The 17,042-nt window shown below is 45.4% G+C and overlaps 1 protein-coding gene across 2 annotated transcripts in view; it reads right to left on the minus strand.

The window, feature by feature from the left end:
• Positions 1-1,530: 1,530 nt before the first annotated feature.
• The window catches only part of LOC138580196 (killer cell lectin-like receptor subfamily B member 1B allele C), a 258,928-nt gene continuing 243,416 nt past the window's right edge, over positions 1,531-17,042 (minus strand). Inside the window, exon 6 of one of the 2 annotated variants that reach the window (XM_069650537.1) lies at positions 1,531-2,486. In XM_069650537.1, the coding sequence (XP_069506638.1) occupies positions 2,354-2,486 (133 nt within the window). In that variant the 3' untranslated portion in view covers positions 1,531-2,353. Of the gene's footprint in view, positions 2,487-13,575; positions 13,682-17,042 lie in introns of those variants that run through there. The other variant, XM_069650538.1, reaches the window with a different exon arrangement.

The raw sequence follows: 17,042 nt of genomic DNA on the forward strand, positions 1-17,042 counted from the left end.
GCTGAGCTAGATTTCCAGCATTGTGCCACATTACTCATCACTTAATATCCAAAGAAGAACCCCTAAGTGTGGCCAATATCACTGCATTCCCAACAGTATAGTACCTTTAGATGACTTCAAAGGAAAATTATGTTTCTATTAAACCATATTCGCATACCGTCTGGTTATGAACATTGGCCTATGCACATTTGCATTGTACAGAAAACCGCGTCTAAAAATGCTCTGAGTAGAATTGACTAAAGCTGCCATTTTAGAAACGTCCGCCATTTTGATTAGTTTCTGTCTCAAACTGGACTATGGGCCTCATTACGAGGTAGGTGGTAAGGGATTACCGGCACCGGTAAGGACACCGGTGCCGGTAATCCCTTACCACCCTATTCCGAAGTCCCTTAGTGGGTCCCTTCCTTATGGAAGGGACCTGTTAAGGGACTTCAGAGCTAATAACGGTCCTGCAAATTGCAGTACCGTTATTAACTCCATCCCCATTCCCATTGCGCCCTATGAGGGATCGAATGGGAATGGGGAATGGTTCCCAGAATGGGGATTTACCGTATCCTCCAAGGTTGGAATGACCCGGTAAGTCCCTATTTCGGGAACCCGGACCCGGAATGTGGTAAGGGGGTAGCCATGGTGCTATAGCACCATGGCTACCTCCTACCTCGTAATGAGGCCCCATGTGTTTTTCCGGCCTCAGCTGAGCTAAGTGATCTTTGGACTATGTCAACATGCTGAGGCTGCCTAAAGCAGAATGTTTGTTCTGGGCAAAGAAACCTTGTAGCCAAAATGAACTGCAATTTAAGTGTTGTCTGCAACCACAGCTTCATCCTCATTCAAACAACGGAACAGAATGCTAAGTAACTAAAACCGTGTGCTTTGGCAGAAACCCTATGTGTTCACCTCTTCAAACTGGACTTACTTTAAGCTCAAGAATAAGGAAAGCTCTACATGGCCGAACAGAAGAAAGTGTATCATCATTGAATTCTGTGTGTAGAGAAACATGTCTTAAACCTGAAATCAACATTGCTGTATTTGTCATGTGAACTGGGCATGAACTCTAGCAACTAAGTAACTTGGAGAGGGGCTGGAAAATGTAACCGGGACTGGGGAAAAGAGTATAAATAATGCAAGCTTTGTGATGTCCAGAACTCACGGTGTCTGCTGGTACACACTGTTGGGAGCCCAGACAGCTATCTGATTTTGCTTTTGAATCTGTGCAGAAACAAAGATACTTGTATCATTGAACCCGTGATTGGCGTATTTTATTTTGTGGTACTAAGCCTCAATATTTCTTTGGTCTTTCATTTCAACTACAGAAAAATTGCCAATGCCTTCAGTCTTGGCTATGAAGAGCTGCAACTGCTGTGGTGAATCCTGCCAATTACTCTAGACTTGCTGGAAGGGGGCCTTTACCTGCTGAGCTGCAGAATCCTGCCTACCATGGGATGAGTCTAGCAATTATGAACAATATGTCCACCACCAGTCACATTCTAGACAGGGGACTAGCCTTGCAAGTGCTGCACAGTAAACGGGTTCATTTACGCATTGTTTATTTATAAGGGGTGTGTTGCAATAAAAACACTACTTTGGGTCAGCCCAAATGTAAGGCACATGTAGGGGTCTACAGAGAAAAGGAGATGTACAAATACAGGTTTGTCAAAGTTCTTGGGAGAATTGGATGGTTATAAGTAAGAAGGGAAGGGTGAAAAGGTGACGTTGATGAGCAGGTCCGCTAGAGACTGACAAGTGTAAAAGCTAGACTAGTAAACACATTCTAAGAGTGCATGGATAATGCTTGCCAAGCTTCCAGCAAGTGAGAGGACACCCCAATTTAAAATTCCAAAGGAAAGGAGTGACCCTTCCGGAGGGAGGGTGCCCTTAAAGTGAGGGGAAGTCCATGGGATAAACTGGTCTGAGACAATGAGTTTTCTTCTCATCTGCTCTCCTCCACCCCAAAGTTCACCGGAAAATTGTTATGGAGCGAGGCACCACTGGAACTGATGGACCACTGTTGGAGTCTTTATTTCTGAAGGTCGGACAACCTTCTCAGAGAGGACCATCATAGTTCCCACAGGGGGGTTTTTAACTCTTGATGTAAGATTAGAGGTTGGAGGCACCACCACCTGTGATGCCCCAGTGAATGAGGCAGAGAGACATGTTGCCTGTTCTCTCTTTCAAGGGGGGCCAATGCAGAGACTTGATTGCTGGAGGAATGCGGTCAAGGGTTTCAGTCTCAGGAGTAGTCCAGCCGCTCTGTCCGAGTTGAACTGCAATAGATGCATTTGATGCTTGATGATTGACTTGGTGGGCATGTCTTGTTCATCATTGATGCAGCTGTGATGACCAGACCCCTCTTTTACAGTGGCTTAGTCTTGTTTGCATCCTTTTTGCAGACACATACAAGTGAAGACTGGCAGCTGTCTGATGTAAATTTAGATGATTTTACGGCGCCGCAGCTTTCGACCTGGCTTGTGTTCAAAGGCGAGAACCTGTAGGGCGTGAAGGAGAGTAAGACACAGATAAGACACTATGCAAAAAAAAAATAACATCTTTAATTTACAACAAAGACATTTCAACAATACAAAGCCACTTTTAGCAAATGTTGCCACATATCATTCCTTGTTTGACACGTATGGAGACTTCCTCACTCAGAGGCTCCAGTGTGCGGATTCTGTTTTATGTCCCCAACACATTCTTATGCTGCACCATTTAATGGAAACCTGCCAATGAATGTACAAGCCAATGCTGTACCAGTCAAGGGGAGGTCTCCTCATTCACAAACCAAGAGATACAGGTTCCTACCTAGCAGAAGATAAGTACCCCAGTGAAAGATCTGATCCTGTGGTAGGGCTCAGAGTCAAGACAGTGTAACTGTGCGGCAGGGATGCCAGAGGTAAGATCTTACCACCAAAAGACAGACTTTCTGAAAGGGTAATTGCATGTCTGTCGACTCTGATCCATGCTCTTCAGACCTCTTTTGATTGGCCCAGAAAGTGTCAGAGGTGGTAATCTCAGAAGAGGAAGATGGCCCAGAGAGGCTGGTGGAAGCATTAGGAAGGTGGTACTGGGCATGTGGTGAAGGTGGGAGTATTAGGAGACGATGGTGGTACAGATACAGTGGTCAGGGTGGTAGCAGATGAGGAATGCGGTACAGAGATGGCGAAATAGACAATAACATCAGGTGGTCGAGAATAAGAATGAAAAGGGTAAACCTGAGGTAGTAATAATGACATGAGGTCAGGTAAGGAGGAAACGTAACAGGTCTTTAGAAACAGGCATGTGAGCAAGTGAGGGTCTCGTGGACGGGTCTGGGGCCGTTAAAGTGATAGGAGACACCATTGGGAAGTTCTGGGGCAATGGAAATGACATGGAACAAACCTGGGGACAATTTCCATTTCTATTTTCATTTATAGCCAAGAGTACACCAGATAAACAGAGTACACCAGATAAGAAGAGTACACCTGAGGGGGTTTCCTGACGCTGGAAAATGTGCTATGGCAATGGAAAGAAGAAAGACAAGAAATCACAATATAAACCAAAAGAGGACAATGGAACACGGATGAATAGAGTGGAAACAAATTAAATAAAATGGAAGAGGAATCCACTCAAGGGGATGCTAGACCAGAAACATGCCTAACGTCTCTCAGTAGAGAGCCCTCCTTGCTACACAGTCAGTATTGCTATACATGAAACTGTGTCACTGTTAGTCATTGTTTATAACACTCAAGGTCCCTCACTGTTACATTGTCAGTATTTCTAAAGCAGAGCACCATCACTGTTACCCAGTCAACGTCCTCACCGCCACAGAGCACAGTTAATACTGCTAATAGTGGAACACCTTGTTACAATCATCATTTCTAACAGTAGAACATCTTCATTGATGCACAGTCGTTACAGAATTTGCAACAGTGTATCATCATCATCACGGTTGTTATGTCTAATAGTAGGGCACCCTCACTGATGCACAGTCAACATTTTTAGCAGTGCAACATTCTCTCCCTTGTAAAACACAATCAACATGGCTAACAGTCTCATCAAAGGACTCTGCAAATTCAACCGCATCACACCGACCCTCATCGAACTGCACTGACTCCCGCTCCAAGCCTGTATCATCTTCAAATCCTGCGACATCATCTACAAGGCTGTCACCCTCAAGTCCCCAAGCTACCTCCCTGAGAAACCTAGCATCTCCAGAGGCCTGTGATGCACCAGATGTAAAGACATGTGTAGACTTGCACTCCACCAGTGCAGGACAGAAAGAACCACAAGACAGGCCATCTTTGTCTATGCCCCAAGAATCTGGAACCTCCTCCCCGTCAACATCAAACTCGCCCCTTGCTTCTATAGTTCAGGAAGGGGCTCAAGACCTTTCTCTTCAGGAAATGGCTCCTCCCTAACACCTAGGTCCACACACCCTCCACTCTCCCCACCCTACATACGACTGGGTGATCTGATCCCCACCATTTCCTCCCCTAGTTTCTTCTATATCCCTTGCTGACAAACTGCCTTCTTCCCCCTCCACTGCTATTGGCTACTCACTCCTCTGTTTCTCTGCTCGCCTCACAATATTCTTCCTCCTTTGATTGAAGAGCGCTCCGTTGATTCCTGAAGTTAGTTCCACGGTCAATAAATACCGTAATAATAATAATGATAGCATAGCGAGGAAGCCCCAACCAACCAAGTGTAGTATGAGGGGTTCTCTCCTGGAGAAAACATTTTAAATAACGGATTAAAATGGTGTATTTTACAGTACACTTTCTGTCACAAATTAGGTAAAAAGACACATAGGGCCACATTACACGGTATGCAGTAAGGGTTTACCGGTACCGGTAAGGGCACCGGTACCGGTAAACCCTTACCGCCTTACTATGAGGTCCCTTTGCCGGACCCGCCTCAACGGCTGGTTTTACCAGCCGTTAAGGAACGGGCCCGCAAAGGGACCTTGGTGCTAATTACGGTACCGCAATTTGCGGTACCGTAATTACCTACTTCCCCATTCCCATTGAGCCCTAAGGGGGCAAAAATGGGAATGGGGAAGTGCTTTGGTGAATGGGCAATTACCGGCCCCGCTCACCTTGGAGTAGGCCGGTAATTCCACCATCCATCAAGGCGGACACAGTAAAATACTGGCGGTTACCATGGCGCTAATAGCGCCATGGTTACCACCTACCGTGTAATGAGGCCCATAGTTTATTATCGGTTTTGCATGTTAAGATATGGAAACAAAATCCATCAGGAACAATGCACATAAACATTTTCCAATGCATTGTCATAATGCCTTTGCCCACTATAGGTCAGTCCTCTCCCAGTGTAACAAACATTTTCATGCTGATTGTGCACATACATGTGCAAGCTGGTGCATCAATATATGCCAGTATTCACACATAAGAACACACTCATGTTTGCTTTTCCCATAATGCCAGTAATGATACTATAACAAAACATGTTCATGTTGGCTCTGCCAATATATGCCACAATGCTCACATAAGAACAAACGTCTGTTGGCCTGGCCTTAATGCCAGCAACAAAACGTCATGCCACAATATGAAAAAACGTCCTTGCAGGCTACAACAATGCCCTCCCCCTTCCATATAAGAACGCTCATGTTGTATTTGCCCTCAAATGCCAGAGAAGAAGGCTGGGCCACAGTTAGATAGTATTGTCTTGCGGACTGCACAAATACCCTCCTCCCCATGGAAGAACACTCATGTTGCCTTTGACCTTGACACTAGTAGAAAAATGCCATGGCACAGCAAGGAAACTGCCCTTCCTTCCCCGTGTAAGAACAGTCACCATGATGGCTTTGTCCGTGATGTGAGTACAGAATTCCATGCCACAGTATGGAAAGACCCAGGATACAAGCCCCAGTGTAGTACCTTTCCGTAACTCCACCACCTCCTCCACACAATAACAATCATCAAGTTGGCTTTGCTTTACACAAAGATTCCGATAAAACATGCAATGTTCCTGCCAGAAAATGTTCATGCTCTCATGCCTTCCTGGTGACCAGCCTCGCACTCACACACACACACTGACACACACACAGACACACACACACTATCATACACATTCACCAAGCAGTCATGCACCCATTCAGCTACACTCTTATCCACAAGAGCACCCAGAACATTCATTATGCATTCTCATTCCTCTACACCCTTACACTCATGCATACCGTTCACTCTGCATTCATTCATACATGTGCACTTACACAGACACTCCCCCACATACATAGACACGTGTGCACAGTCGCACAGACATCCCATCACATACATGCACGCACACATCCATACAATCCTCGCACACACGCAGGCACGAATGTGTTTTTGTTCCTTATCTGTTTCCCCCCAGACTCACATGATGCTCCTCCTCAGCTGCTCTCTAGGCTCCGGCTCCCATGGTCCATGCAGACAGGATCCAGTAAGGATAGAGGCCATCTTGGTTCCTGACATGCGTAGAAGAGCCAGAGAGCAGCCCCTGTTTCTCAGCTGCTGCGCCATTGATATCTACAAATGCCCACACAGCACTGCTGAGAGGACATTTATTGATTTTGGGTGGGCCTTGCCTAATCAGGCTGTGCCCTATCTATGCCTCTTCCTCTTCCACTGTTCAGCCCCAGACACAATCATGGAGGCACCAGATCAGCCGTTCACTCGACCCCGACAGTCATGCCGCTCTTTCATCTCCCATCATACAGAGCTCAGGCCTAATGCTTATCCTCCAGTGATGCTTCGGCTCTAACAATCCGCAGCTCTGGCCAGCCAACAGCGCAGGTGGTGGAATCTCAGTGGCTCATGCCTCCCCTTCCTCCAACCCAGTGCAAGTGACAACAGAGCAGCGATTTGGGCAATGACATTGGCATGGGGCAAACATGAGGGTAACAAACGTGCCATTTGACCAAGCCAGTGGACAAGGTGGAAGCTCTGTGACATAATGCCATGGGTTAAATCCAGGGGCAATGAGAATGGCATGGACAGTTCATGGGGTAATGTGGGCGTTTGGGGGCTGTGAGGGTAATAAGGGATAGATTCCAGTTTTGGTGCAATGGGAGTGATATTGGGCAAAACTGAGGCCAAGGTAGTGACATGGGCCAATGCACAGAGCAATGGGGACATTTTTATTATTATGATATGTATTGCGCGCAGACATGGCTTCGAGAGGCAACAGAGCGCTTTACAGAGCTATGGCATTCTAAGGCAAAGAGAGTTACATGGGTAAAATCAGGGGGCAATCGGAATACAGTGGCAACGACAGTGACATGGGACAACACCTGTGGCTATAACACATATAGGTTTTTTACTTTTAAAGATGGCCGTCGCAGCTTCCTCTCACCCACTTTGCTTTGCTGTGAAGCCCCAGAAGCCTGCTGCCCGGTGATTGGTTGCCTGCTGCATCTTAACCAATCAGGGTGCACCGGCGAGCGAAGCCGGCCTGACGAAGGCAACAGAGAAAGGCTCCCCCCCGTGACTGAGCCTGACCGAGCCTGGTCGTGCTCCAGTGCGCCTATCATCTTGCTTCTGCATAATACGGTGAGACCCATAACTGAACTCACTATTGTGCCAATTCCAACGGTCTAACTACGTATACACAGACATCTGCCCACCCTCCGCTATCATTCTGCAATTCCTGCTTACCACAGTGCGATCGGCACTCGAACAGTACCTTTACTATTGTCAACTAATTGTAATCGGTATACTTCTCCATGTATGTTTATACTGCAACAAGTCGCTAAATACTGCCTGCGTTAGACGTCATTATGACCACAAATGTACTGGTATTTACAAATGCGAGCTACCTGCTGACGTGCACCCACCCAATCTACCTGCCACTACTGCATGCCTCCCAATGCTTCCCAACTGACCTTTAGACCTCCCATCCTCTCAACGCTGCTGGTGTTGACTTTCCTAGTACCTGCATGACTCACGTCACATTTCCTATCTGCTTGCGCTATTACGCATGTTGCTCATGCTGACTTGCTCATTGTCTCAATATCCTCCATGCCTATTCGACTCAAGCTGTTCATTTCTTGCTGCTCATAATGCACATTTACTCCGACCTAGTGGTCACTATTGCCTGTTAGCCAATACAAGCCGCTGTTTCAACTCAGTTTATTCTAGATATCGCTTAGTCTATATCATGTTGCCATTTGCCTATTTGATTACTGGCTCCTTATGTTGCCTATCTATCTCGCCCTAGAGGCCATCATTGCCTGTTAGCCAATGTAAATTGCTGCTTCAATTCAGATCTATTCTAGATATCGCTTAGCTTATATCATGTCGGCCAATTGCCTATTTGATTTCAGGTTGCTCATGATGCATGTCTATCTTGCATGAGAGGATAATATTGCTTGTTAGCATCCCGCCCCAGACCATCCTCAAGTGCCACCCATGTGCACAACAACTATCCAGTCACTGTATCTGCCAAAATACAAGTATCTCTCCTAAGCACCTGACCACTCACCTTCCATGAACTCGCCTATTATAACCATTTAGCATGCCTCCCCTGCTCAGTAGCCTGTTTGCCTGCCCCCTGCTCCTAAACATTATAGCACTGATTATCATGCCACCTCAACATCTAACTACTATGCACTCAGCCATACCTAATACTAAAGCAACTAGTAGTTCACCTCTAATTATAAATGACGTACTTCCAGGGCTACCTACTAGTGCCCCTTGCCCCACCATAGACAGGAACCGAAGACTTAGAGCCAGACTAGCTAAAATCCACGAGCCACTTGCCCGTTCTATGCCTGCCGCACTTAGACTAAGCTCCACTTTCACCAGCCCAAACAGCCCTAAACTATGCCAGAATCACTATAATAAACCTCCACCCTGTCCCACCAACCAGAGCAGTACTAAAACAACACAGGAATCTACTCCGGCCACAACCACCACAACTACAATAAGCCCCCAAATTAAGGGAGCCCTGATCAATGCTAGATCATTAGTAGCTCATGCAACAGAAATTGCAGACCTTATTCTTTAAGAAGTCCTTGACCTCCTTGCTATCACGGAGACATGGCTTCATCCAGCAGCAGACCCTATGCTCATGCTTGCAGTGCCTGAAAATTACTCTATCTTGAGACAAGACCGACCCAACTCTAGAGGAGGTGGTGTTGCCATTATTCATAAATGTAGTCTTACTATGAGATTAGCTACTACCATCAATGTCCCTTCCTGCGAACTACTTTCAGTCAAAATTCCCATTACTAATGCCCAAACCCTCAACATCCATGTGATCTATCGGCCTCCAGGCCCAATTGGCACATTTGATGAGGATCTTAATACTATCTTATCCACCAACCTCAAGATTTCCACTCAGGTACTCACCCTTGGAGACTTTAACATGGGTTTCAATGACCCTGAAGACCATCTTGCTATTACCACGCTTAATACCCTCACTGAATTAGGATTTACCCAAAGATGTCGGAAACCCATGACAAAGGTAGAATACTAGATTGGGTGGCTGACTATAATTGCTTAGCTAACATTACCGACATCTCACCACTCGCCTGGTCTGACCACCTGCTGGTATCATTCTCGCTCTCCACCACCAGACCTCCACCCATGCCAACCAGTAGGGCTCCACCCACACTCACAAGAAATAAAAAGAGTATCAGTGAGGAGAGACTCCTCCCGAATTTACTCCCTACACTCAACACACTCCGTGAGAACTTGGTTCCTGAGACTCTAGTCGAGGAATATAATAAAATTATGTCCACCTCCCTGGACCTTATTGCCCCTCTGAAACTCAGACCAAGTAAGCCCAAAAATCCTTCTGAACAAATGGTACACACCATTCCTTAAAAACTTAAGACAGTAAAAAAGAAACTGTGAGGCCACTTGGAAAAAAGACCCATCTGCAGCCAACAAAACCAAACTCACTAAACTAGCAGCCCTGTACAAAAAAGACAGTTTCCTAGCAAAACGTACCTCCTTCGATTCCCGTATTTTCAAATCTAAATCAAATATGAAGGAACTTTTTTCTACACTCAAAGAAGTAGAATCTCCCATAGCACCTCCAGATACCTGCATCAAAGACAAGAATTGGTGTACCAAATTCCAAAATGCCCTAGCCAACAAAATCGCTACCCTACAAAACAAAATATCCTGCAAAAAAGCCTCCTGGATTAACCCTTACTTGCCCAAATCACCTGAAAAGCAGACTTCAAGGGAACCTACCTGCTTCAACTTCACCAAAGTGACCACACTTGAAGTTGAAAAAATCATCCTGACGCTGAAATCATCTAAATGCCAGGGAGACCCATGCCCGGCATAGCTTATTAAAGACACTGCCCGCGACCTCTCCCCATTCATCACAAAGTTAATCAACGCCTCCTTCTCCACTGGATCCATCCCAACCAACCTAAAACAATCCTGGGTATTAGCCCTACTAAAAAAGACACACTTGACCCGGCTACGCCCACAAACTACAGACCCATAACAACCGTACCATTCCTTCTAAAAATCCTGGACAAGGTCGCTTATGTACAAATTCAGAGGTATTTGGAAGAACATCATCTATTAGGAACCAGACAATCAGGCTTCCGTCCCCAAACATGGGACCGAGACAGCCCTTATTGACCTTAAAACACAGATTGATCTGCTCAGAGATAATGGCCAAGCTGCCTTACTCCTCCTCCTCGACCTCGCTGCAGCATTTGACCTGGTTGACCACTCTGTCCTATGCACACACTTACACACATCTGCCCACTTCTCCACCAAGGCCATTACATGGATTAGATCATTCCTTAACAGCAGAACCATGAGGGTTTTCTCGCCTATAGATGCAGCCAACCCCATACCCATCACCTGTGGCGTACCACAGGGATCCTGTGTCTCCCCCACATTGTACAATATATTTACTAAGCCCCTTTTCGATGATCTGGATCATCTAGGTATCACCTACACTATCTATGCAGACGATACCCAGATCCTCCTTCCGCTTTCTGGAGATTATGGGAAGGATTTGGCCTTGTTGAATAGAGTGTACATCATCATCCAGGCATGGAGGCCACACACAGTCTATGCCTGAATGATGATAAAACCGAACTCATCACCTTGGGCACCACTGCCAGCCTGAAGAAATTAAGCCCGGTCTACTCATCTTTCATGATTGATGGCAACACTATTAGGGTGGGACATGAAGTTAAAACATTGAGCTTCTATCTGGACTCCAATTTCTCCTTCAATAGACAGGTGAACTGATTAGCCTCCTCCACGGCCTACACATGCAAATTGATCCGCGCAGCCAAACCCTTTCTATATGACACTAGCTGCTTGACCCTTGCCAGAGCCCTTATACTGTCCCATCTGGACTATTGCAACGTTCTTTATCTTGGGTCCCCCAAAGCCACTATCAGTAAACTACAAATTCTCCAGAATAACGCACTTAGAGCGGCTCAGGTCATCTCTAGAAGAGATCATATCTCAGTATATAGCCAACAGAACAACTGGATCCCCATCAAAGATAAAATCTCCCTAAAAACTGCTTCACTCACCCACAAGGCCCTCAATAACGCTGCCCCTATATACCTGATTGACAGATTCCACAGACAGACTTCTCAAAGACCGACAAGAACAACTACAAACGTTCCACTATAGGAGGCAACAGCTTCCCAGTGAAAGTGGCTAAACTGTGGAACTCCCTACCGCCTACTCTCAGAATGGTCTTACCCTACCAACATTTCCGATCCAAAATGATCTCCTGGCTGAAGACGCAAGCCCTCTAAACACACCGAGCCAAAGACCTGCACCCCTCTCTGCCATCTGGACATACTGTATTCACATGTGTTAACCTGTATATATGTATATATTCCTTTCCTATCATTTTTGTGTATATGTGTATGTATATATCATTATTGTCGCAACTAAGCCTCGCAAATTCCTGTAACTGCTGCGCCTTGTTACCCCAGGGTATTATGGCGCATTAGAAATAATAAACAAACAAACAAACAAACATATATGTGGGCAAAGGGAGAGCTCTTGGAACAATGGGGTTGATAGATCAAAACTTGGGGCAATGAGGGTGACATCGGGCAAATCAGGGTATAATTTAATATGATAAGGATCACTTTTGTGGGGATCTAATTGTCTAATTGTTGATGTTTGCATCAATGTTTTTGTGGGTAATGTAGATGTATTGATATCCTTTCCATAATATTGCAATGCCTGTTTAAAAAAACACCATGCCACTGCTGGCCCATAATACATATTCGCATGCCCGTGTGGCTTTGTGAAGACTGGCATCACAATCTTCTGAGAAACATAGATGCCGTGATGATATTGTGTTTTATTATGGCAACGCTGTTCTGCTGAAACTGGATTGACATTTGCAATAGCTGATTAACTGGGTCAGTTTCAACATAGCTTGGCAATATGGACAGTATTAGTGCAAGATAATTATTCGGGTCCATGTCATAAGATTTGTTGAGTAATTAAAAGAGACTACGAGGACGACTTTGAGGTTTTATAAAGATTTCAGACTGGCAAAGAATGAGCTAATGGAATCATTGTGCCATCCAAGGGTGGGCGCAGAAGGACGTGCATGTCAGTAAAGATCAGACTACAAAGCCATGATTGTCTAAGAGAAAATATCAAGCATAGTGGGTAGCTGGAAATGGTTACATACTGCCATGATAAAGAAGGACCCGCAGGATTGCTGGCACATAGTAGCTCAGGGCCACTTTGGTGCTTTATCGACAATCGAGACACATATTCTAGAATTAGCCTGGCGAGCCGACTTTAGTGAGCTATATACGTGTGTGGTGGAGGGGCAGGCATGGGGGGGCTCTGGCTGTAATTCCAGCTGAATGATGCTTCGGAGAAGCAAGCCATCTCAGTGAAGGAAGTAGCATTAAATCGCCTCAATGGCCCAGAAGCCTGGGAAGGCCAGCACGCGCCTTACACTCTTTTGTTTAAAGGTGAACCTACATATATTCTTCAATGTAATAAATGCCCAGAGTTAGGGACCTGCATATTTAAGAAAAGCGGAACAAGTCCCCATCTTCAAGAAAGGGAACGTGATTGTCCCTGTAAATTATTGTCCTATGCCATTACTGGATGATCTTGACAAAGTGTATGGGAGAATACGCCAAACGTGGCTTAAAGACGGTGCAGAAGTTAATAATATACTATGGGGGCTTCATGCAGGATTTAGGGGAGGAGTCAGCACAGTACACCAAGCTTCCGGCTGCCTTGCAGAAACGCTTGACCCTGATGTAGCAACCACTTTACTAAGTATGTATCATCTTAACATCTGCACTTGATTGTGTTCACCAATCTTTGCTTTGAAACATTGAGTAACCACCTCCCTTCTTTTGTTGACAATACTGCATTTGCATACTGAGCACAGTGCCACAGGTAGGGGTCCGTTCACCTGTCCAGGTGGGGGTATGACAAGTGGCGCACAGATCTTTTTGGTTTTCATGTGGTTTAATAATGACGTAGCCGCTAAATCCTAGCATTAAATAAAGCAGACTCTTCTCTAAATTGTGTTAAAAATGGGTAACTGAGCGGCGGATCTTACAATCTACGCCTTCTTTGTGCCATACAAATGAATAACAATGTGGTGTAACGTAAATTCGTTAACCTTAAGAGATCAGCTTGAGAGCAGTTCTCTTCTGGGTCCGATTGTGGTGGCCTGCTGTTCCATATGGATCACATCTTGAAGACCGCATGTAGCTCTGGAACAGGCATAGAAGACAAGTGTTGGTAGAGCATCACCATGGCTACTTGATGGAGCATCCCTGAATTATTGATTGATGCACTAAATCAGTTGAATACAAGGCTTACAAGGAAAAGTCTCAGGACAGCTGCTGCACAATATTATATTCAAATTACATCCCAAATCAAGAGACAGGTACAGAGATCTTACAATGAGGTTGAATGAGAGTTTTATTCACCACAAGGTAATTTATATGATACATGGGGCAATCTAGACAGTACTTCTGAATTTTCTGGTAGACACCGGGCCAAAGGAACCTACTCAGGATTTGCTCTTGGGTCTGAGTTGTACCTTGTGTCTAGCTGAAACGTGAGTGGGCCATATCAAGAACCGCTTTCAGAAAGTTTGGGGTTGCCAATAACTGACATTTACTTTCCCATCACCCTTCACATCATTCATGACTTGGTATTAAGGAGGCAATCCCTGGAATGGCCCTCATGTCCCCTACACAAATGTCAACCCGTAGAATGAAGAACGAAAGATGTAACTCGCTGTTTGGCCAATCACCAGGCGCACCAGTGTATCCTATATATGCAAAGAGATACTCTCTCAGACAACCTTTCAAGCCATACCCTATTGACAGCTTCGAGGAGACAGGTACCTCACTGATGGACCAAATTGACTGATGACAAAGTTCAGCCGTGATGACGTCACTAGTGGCAACACGACATAGCAGATTTAGTAATGAAGCAAATTTGCATTCCTGATTGAAGATACGCAGACACACAAAAGCATACAAGAAGAACATGCTTATACCTTCTGTAGATAGAATACGGACACATGGACATCCTGCCAAAGTTTTTTCTTTTCTTTAGCTAAATGCAGAAACGCAAGAAAGCCAAACATACGTGGATTAAGCTTGCAAATGCTTCATCGCGACTAATCATAAGTAACAACAGGGACATATAAGGACCCTAACCTCTAAGAAGATATTAGGACGCATAGGAAAAGAAACCATAGAATGATTGTAGTGAATACACATGAAACCACAGGCCTCAAATACATGGAAGGAGAGCAGGGACGTCATTTAGGGGTCGCCAGAGGTCGCAACTGCGACATCTGAGGTCTCCCTTGTGACCTCTGTGGTCTCCCTTGCGATCTCTAAAAGAAATATATATATGTATATATATATTTTTTTTTTTTTGTAATGCAAGCTCCTGGGCTGTGGCCAGCACCATGTGGCCCTTTTAGTTCTGGAGTGGCTGGCTTTCTTGTTCCAGTCCCTAAAAAAAGAGAAGAAAAATAAGAACAGGAGTGCCACAAGTCTAACACTTTCAGCATTGACCCTAAATAAGAAAGAATAGGAATACCAAATAATGTGTCTTTTTGGAATTCTATACAATAATTGCTAGACTCGTTAAAGGTTTATTTCAGGCACACTTAAGGCGGTGAGTCACTGATTTAGTCTGTTCTTAAATGCCTCAACTCAGCCTTTCATCTTTCTGAGGTTGATAAATGAGTACTAACACAGGTTGGGTGATATTGGGTGTATATTTTTTCTATATAAAGCGCTTAAGCGTAAGTGCTATATAATAACACATCATTATCATTTGGTCATGGACGTCTGCTTGCATTCACAGTAATTTGGTAATAGGGGCTTATACACACTGATCTTAACGATACATGCTATGTGATGCCACTTCCTGTTTTGTCAACGGGTGAAAGGTCGTGTTCCATCGCTTCCAGCGATATCGCTTCTGGGTGGGGTAAAATGACATCCCTTTCTGTGATGTCATCAGGGGTCAAGGGTCATGTGATGTCACTTCTGCTACCCCTGGCATTTTGGTGAAATGACATCCCTGAAGGAGAGGTGCAGGCCCTGCAGCTCGAAGTACGGGGATGGTGTTTGCAGCCAAGGAAAAGGGTGGGTAGAAAATTCCTGATTCCCAAGGCAGTGAGCCACCAGTGAAATCCAGAATAAAATCCTCATAATTGTGGACAGAAATACTTTGTTCTGCAGTCCTCGCACGCGTGACTCAGCAGAGCTGAACAATGCCTATTTCCTCATGGTGAGAACAGGAGCTGTTCCCAGCAAATCAGACAAGATTGATACATGCGTTATCCACCAAAACTGCAATCGGCAAGCACTCTCTCCGGCTAGGTTATCAGACCAGTGGCAACAATGGGAATACATAGGGGGTCATTCCGAGTGAGGCGGTAAGGGGTTAACAGCGCCGGTAATGGTGCCGGAGCCGTCAACCCCTTACCGCCTCCTTACGAGTCGGCTTGTGGGAACCCGCTAAGGACGCCTGGTTTTGCCAGGCACCCTTAGTGGGTACGCGAGCAGACCAGGGTGCTAACAACAGGCCCGTTATTAACGGGCCCGTTGTTAACACCCTCCCCATTCCCATTGAGCCCTATGGGGGCTCGAATGGGAATGGGGATGGCTTCCTTGAATGAGAAATTACCAGGCCCTCCAACGTCGGAATGGCCCGGTAATTCCTCATTCAAGGAACCCGGACCTGGTATACGGTAAGGGGGTAGCCATACCGCTAATAGCAGCATGGTTAACTCCTACCTTGTAATGACCCCTATAGTCTTTCTCATCACCTTAAAAAGGTACACCAAGCGATGTGAACAGAACAGGGTCCTGGGCCTGAAGGTACCCACTTTAGCCAATCCAGAGGCTTTGATCATGGAGTGGTGTAGAATGTTGCACGGGCCAATGATCTTCGTGCGACCCTGCAACAAAGTGATAGATAGTGTTGTGGGGATGTCTTAGGAAAAGCCACCTGACATTGGAAGACCAGTGGTAGTCCAGATTTATATGGGTTCCATAGGTAGTAGGCCCGAGTGAACCAATAAGGGGCTCCCGAAGGTTTTTGGGGATGGTATTTAAGTTTGTGATGTCACCAAGATAGAAAACTGGGTGACACAGGCTCAGAAGCTGAGATTGCCAGAGATTTGTGGTTTCCTGTATGATCCCTCTCTATTAGAAACAAAAGACAGTAAACCTTTCCCCATGGCTGAGTCTTCCATTATTACCGGGGAGCTTTTTGATGGGTCTTAGATACTCTGCTAACTTGTGATATCTCTGATGGAAACCCCCATGTCCTCTGGCATACTATTACAATATATAAAAACATTTATTTTACAAAGTAAAGCCTTGTCCTTTGTCTACCCCCCAAGCGCATATGTTGACAACAAATGCAACTCAAAGAGAGCTGTCATCCCTCTGGGCTGCAGCAAACCCAAGTTCTAATTGTCTTCCCCACATTTGGTACCCACTTCTCCAAGTTGTCTGACTGATTTTTGCTTGGGTCCTCAAACCAGGTTCTGACTTACACTCCAAAGAGAGCTGTGATATAATAGGAAGACCT

This window comes from Ambystoma mexicanum, chromosome 3p (assembly GCF_040938575.1).
Source record: "Ambystoma mexicanum isolate Mex_15411 chromosome 3p, UKY_AmexF1_1, whole genome shotgun sequence".
In the NCBI taxonomy this organism is placed as follows: Eukaryota; Metazoa; Chordata; class Amphibia; order Caudata; family Ambystomatidae; genus Ambystoma; species Ambystoma mexicanum.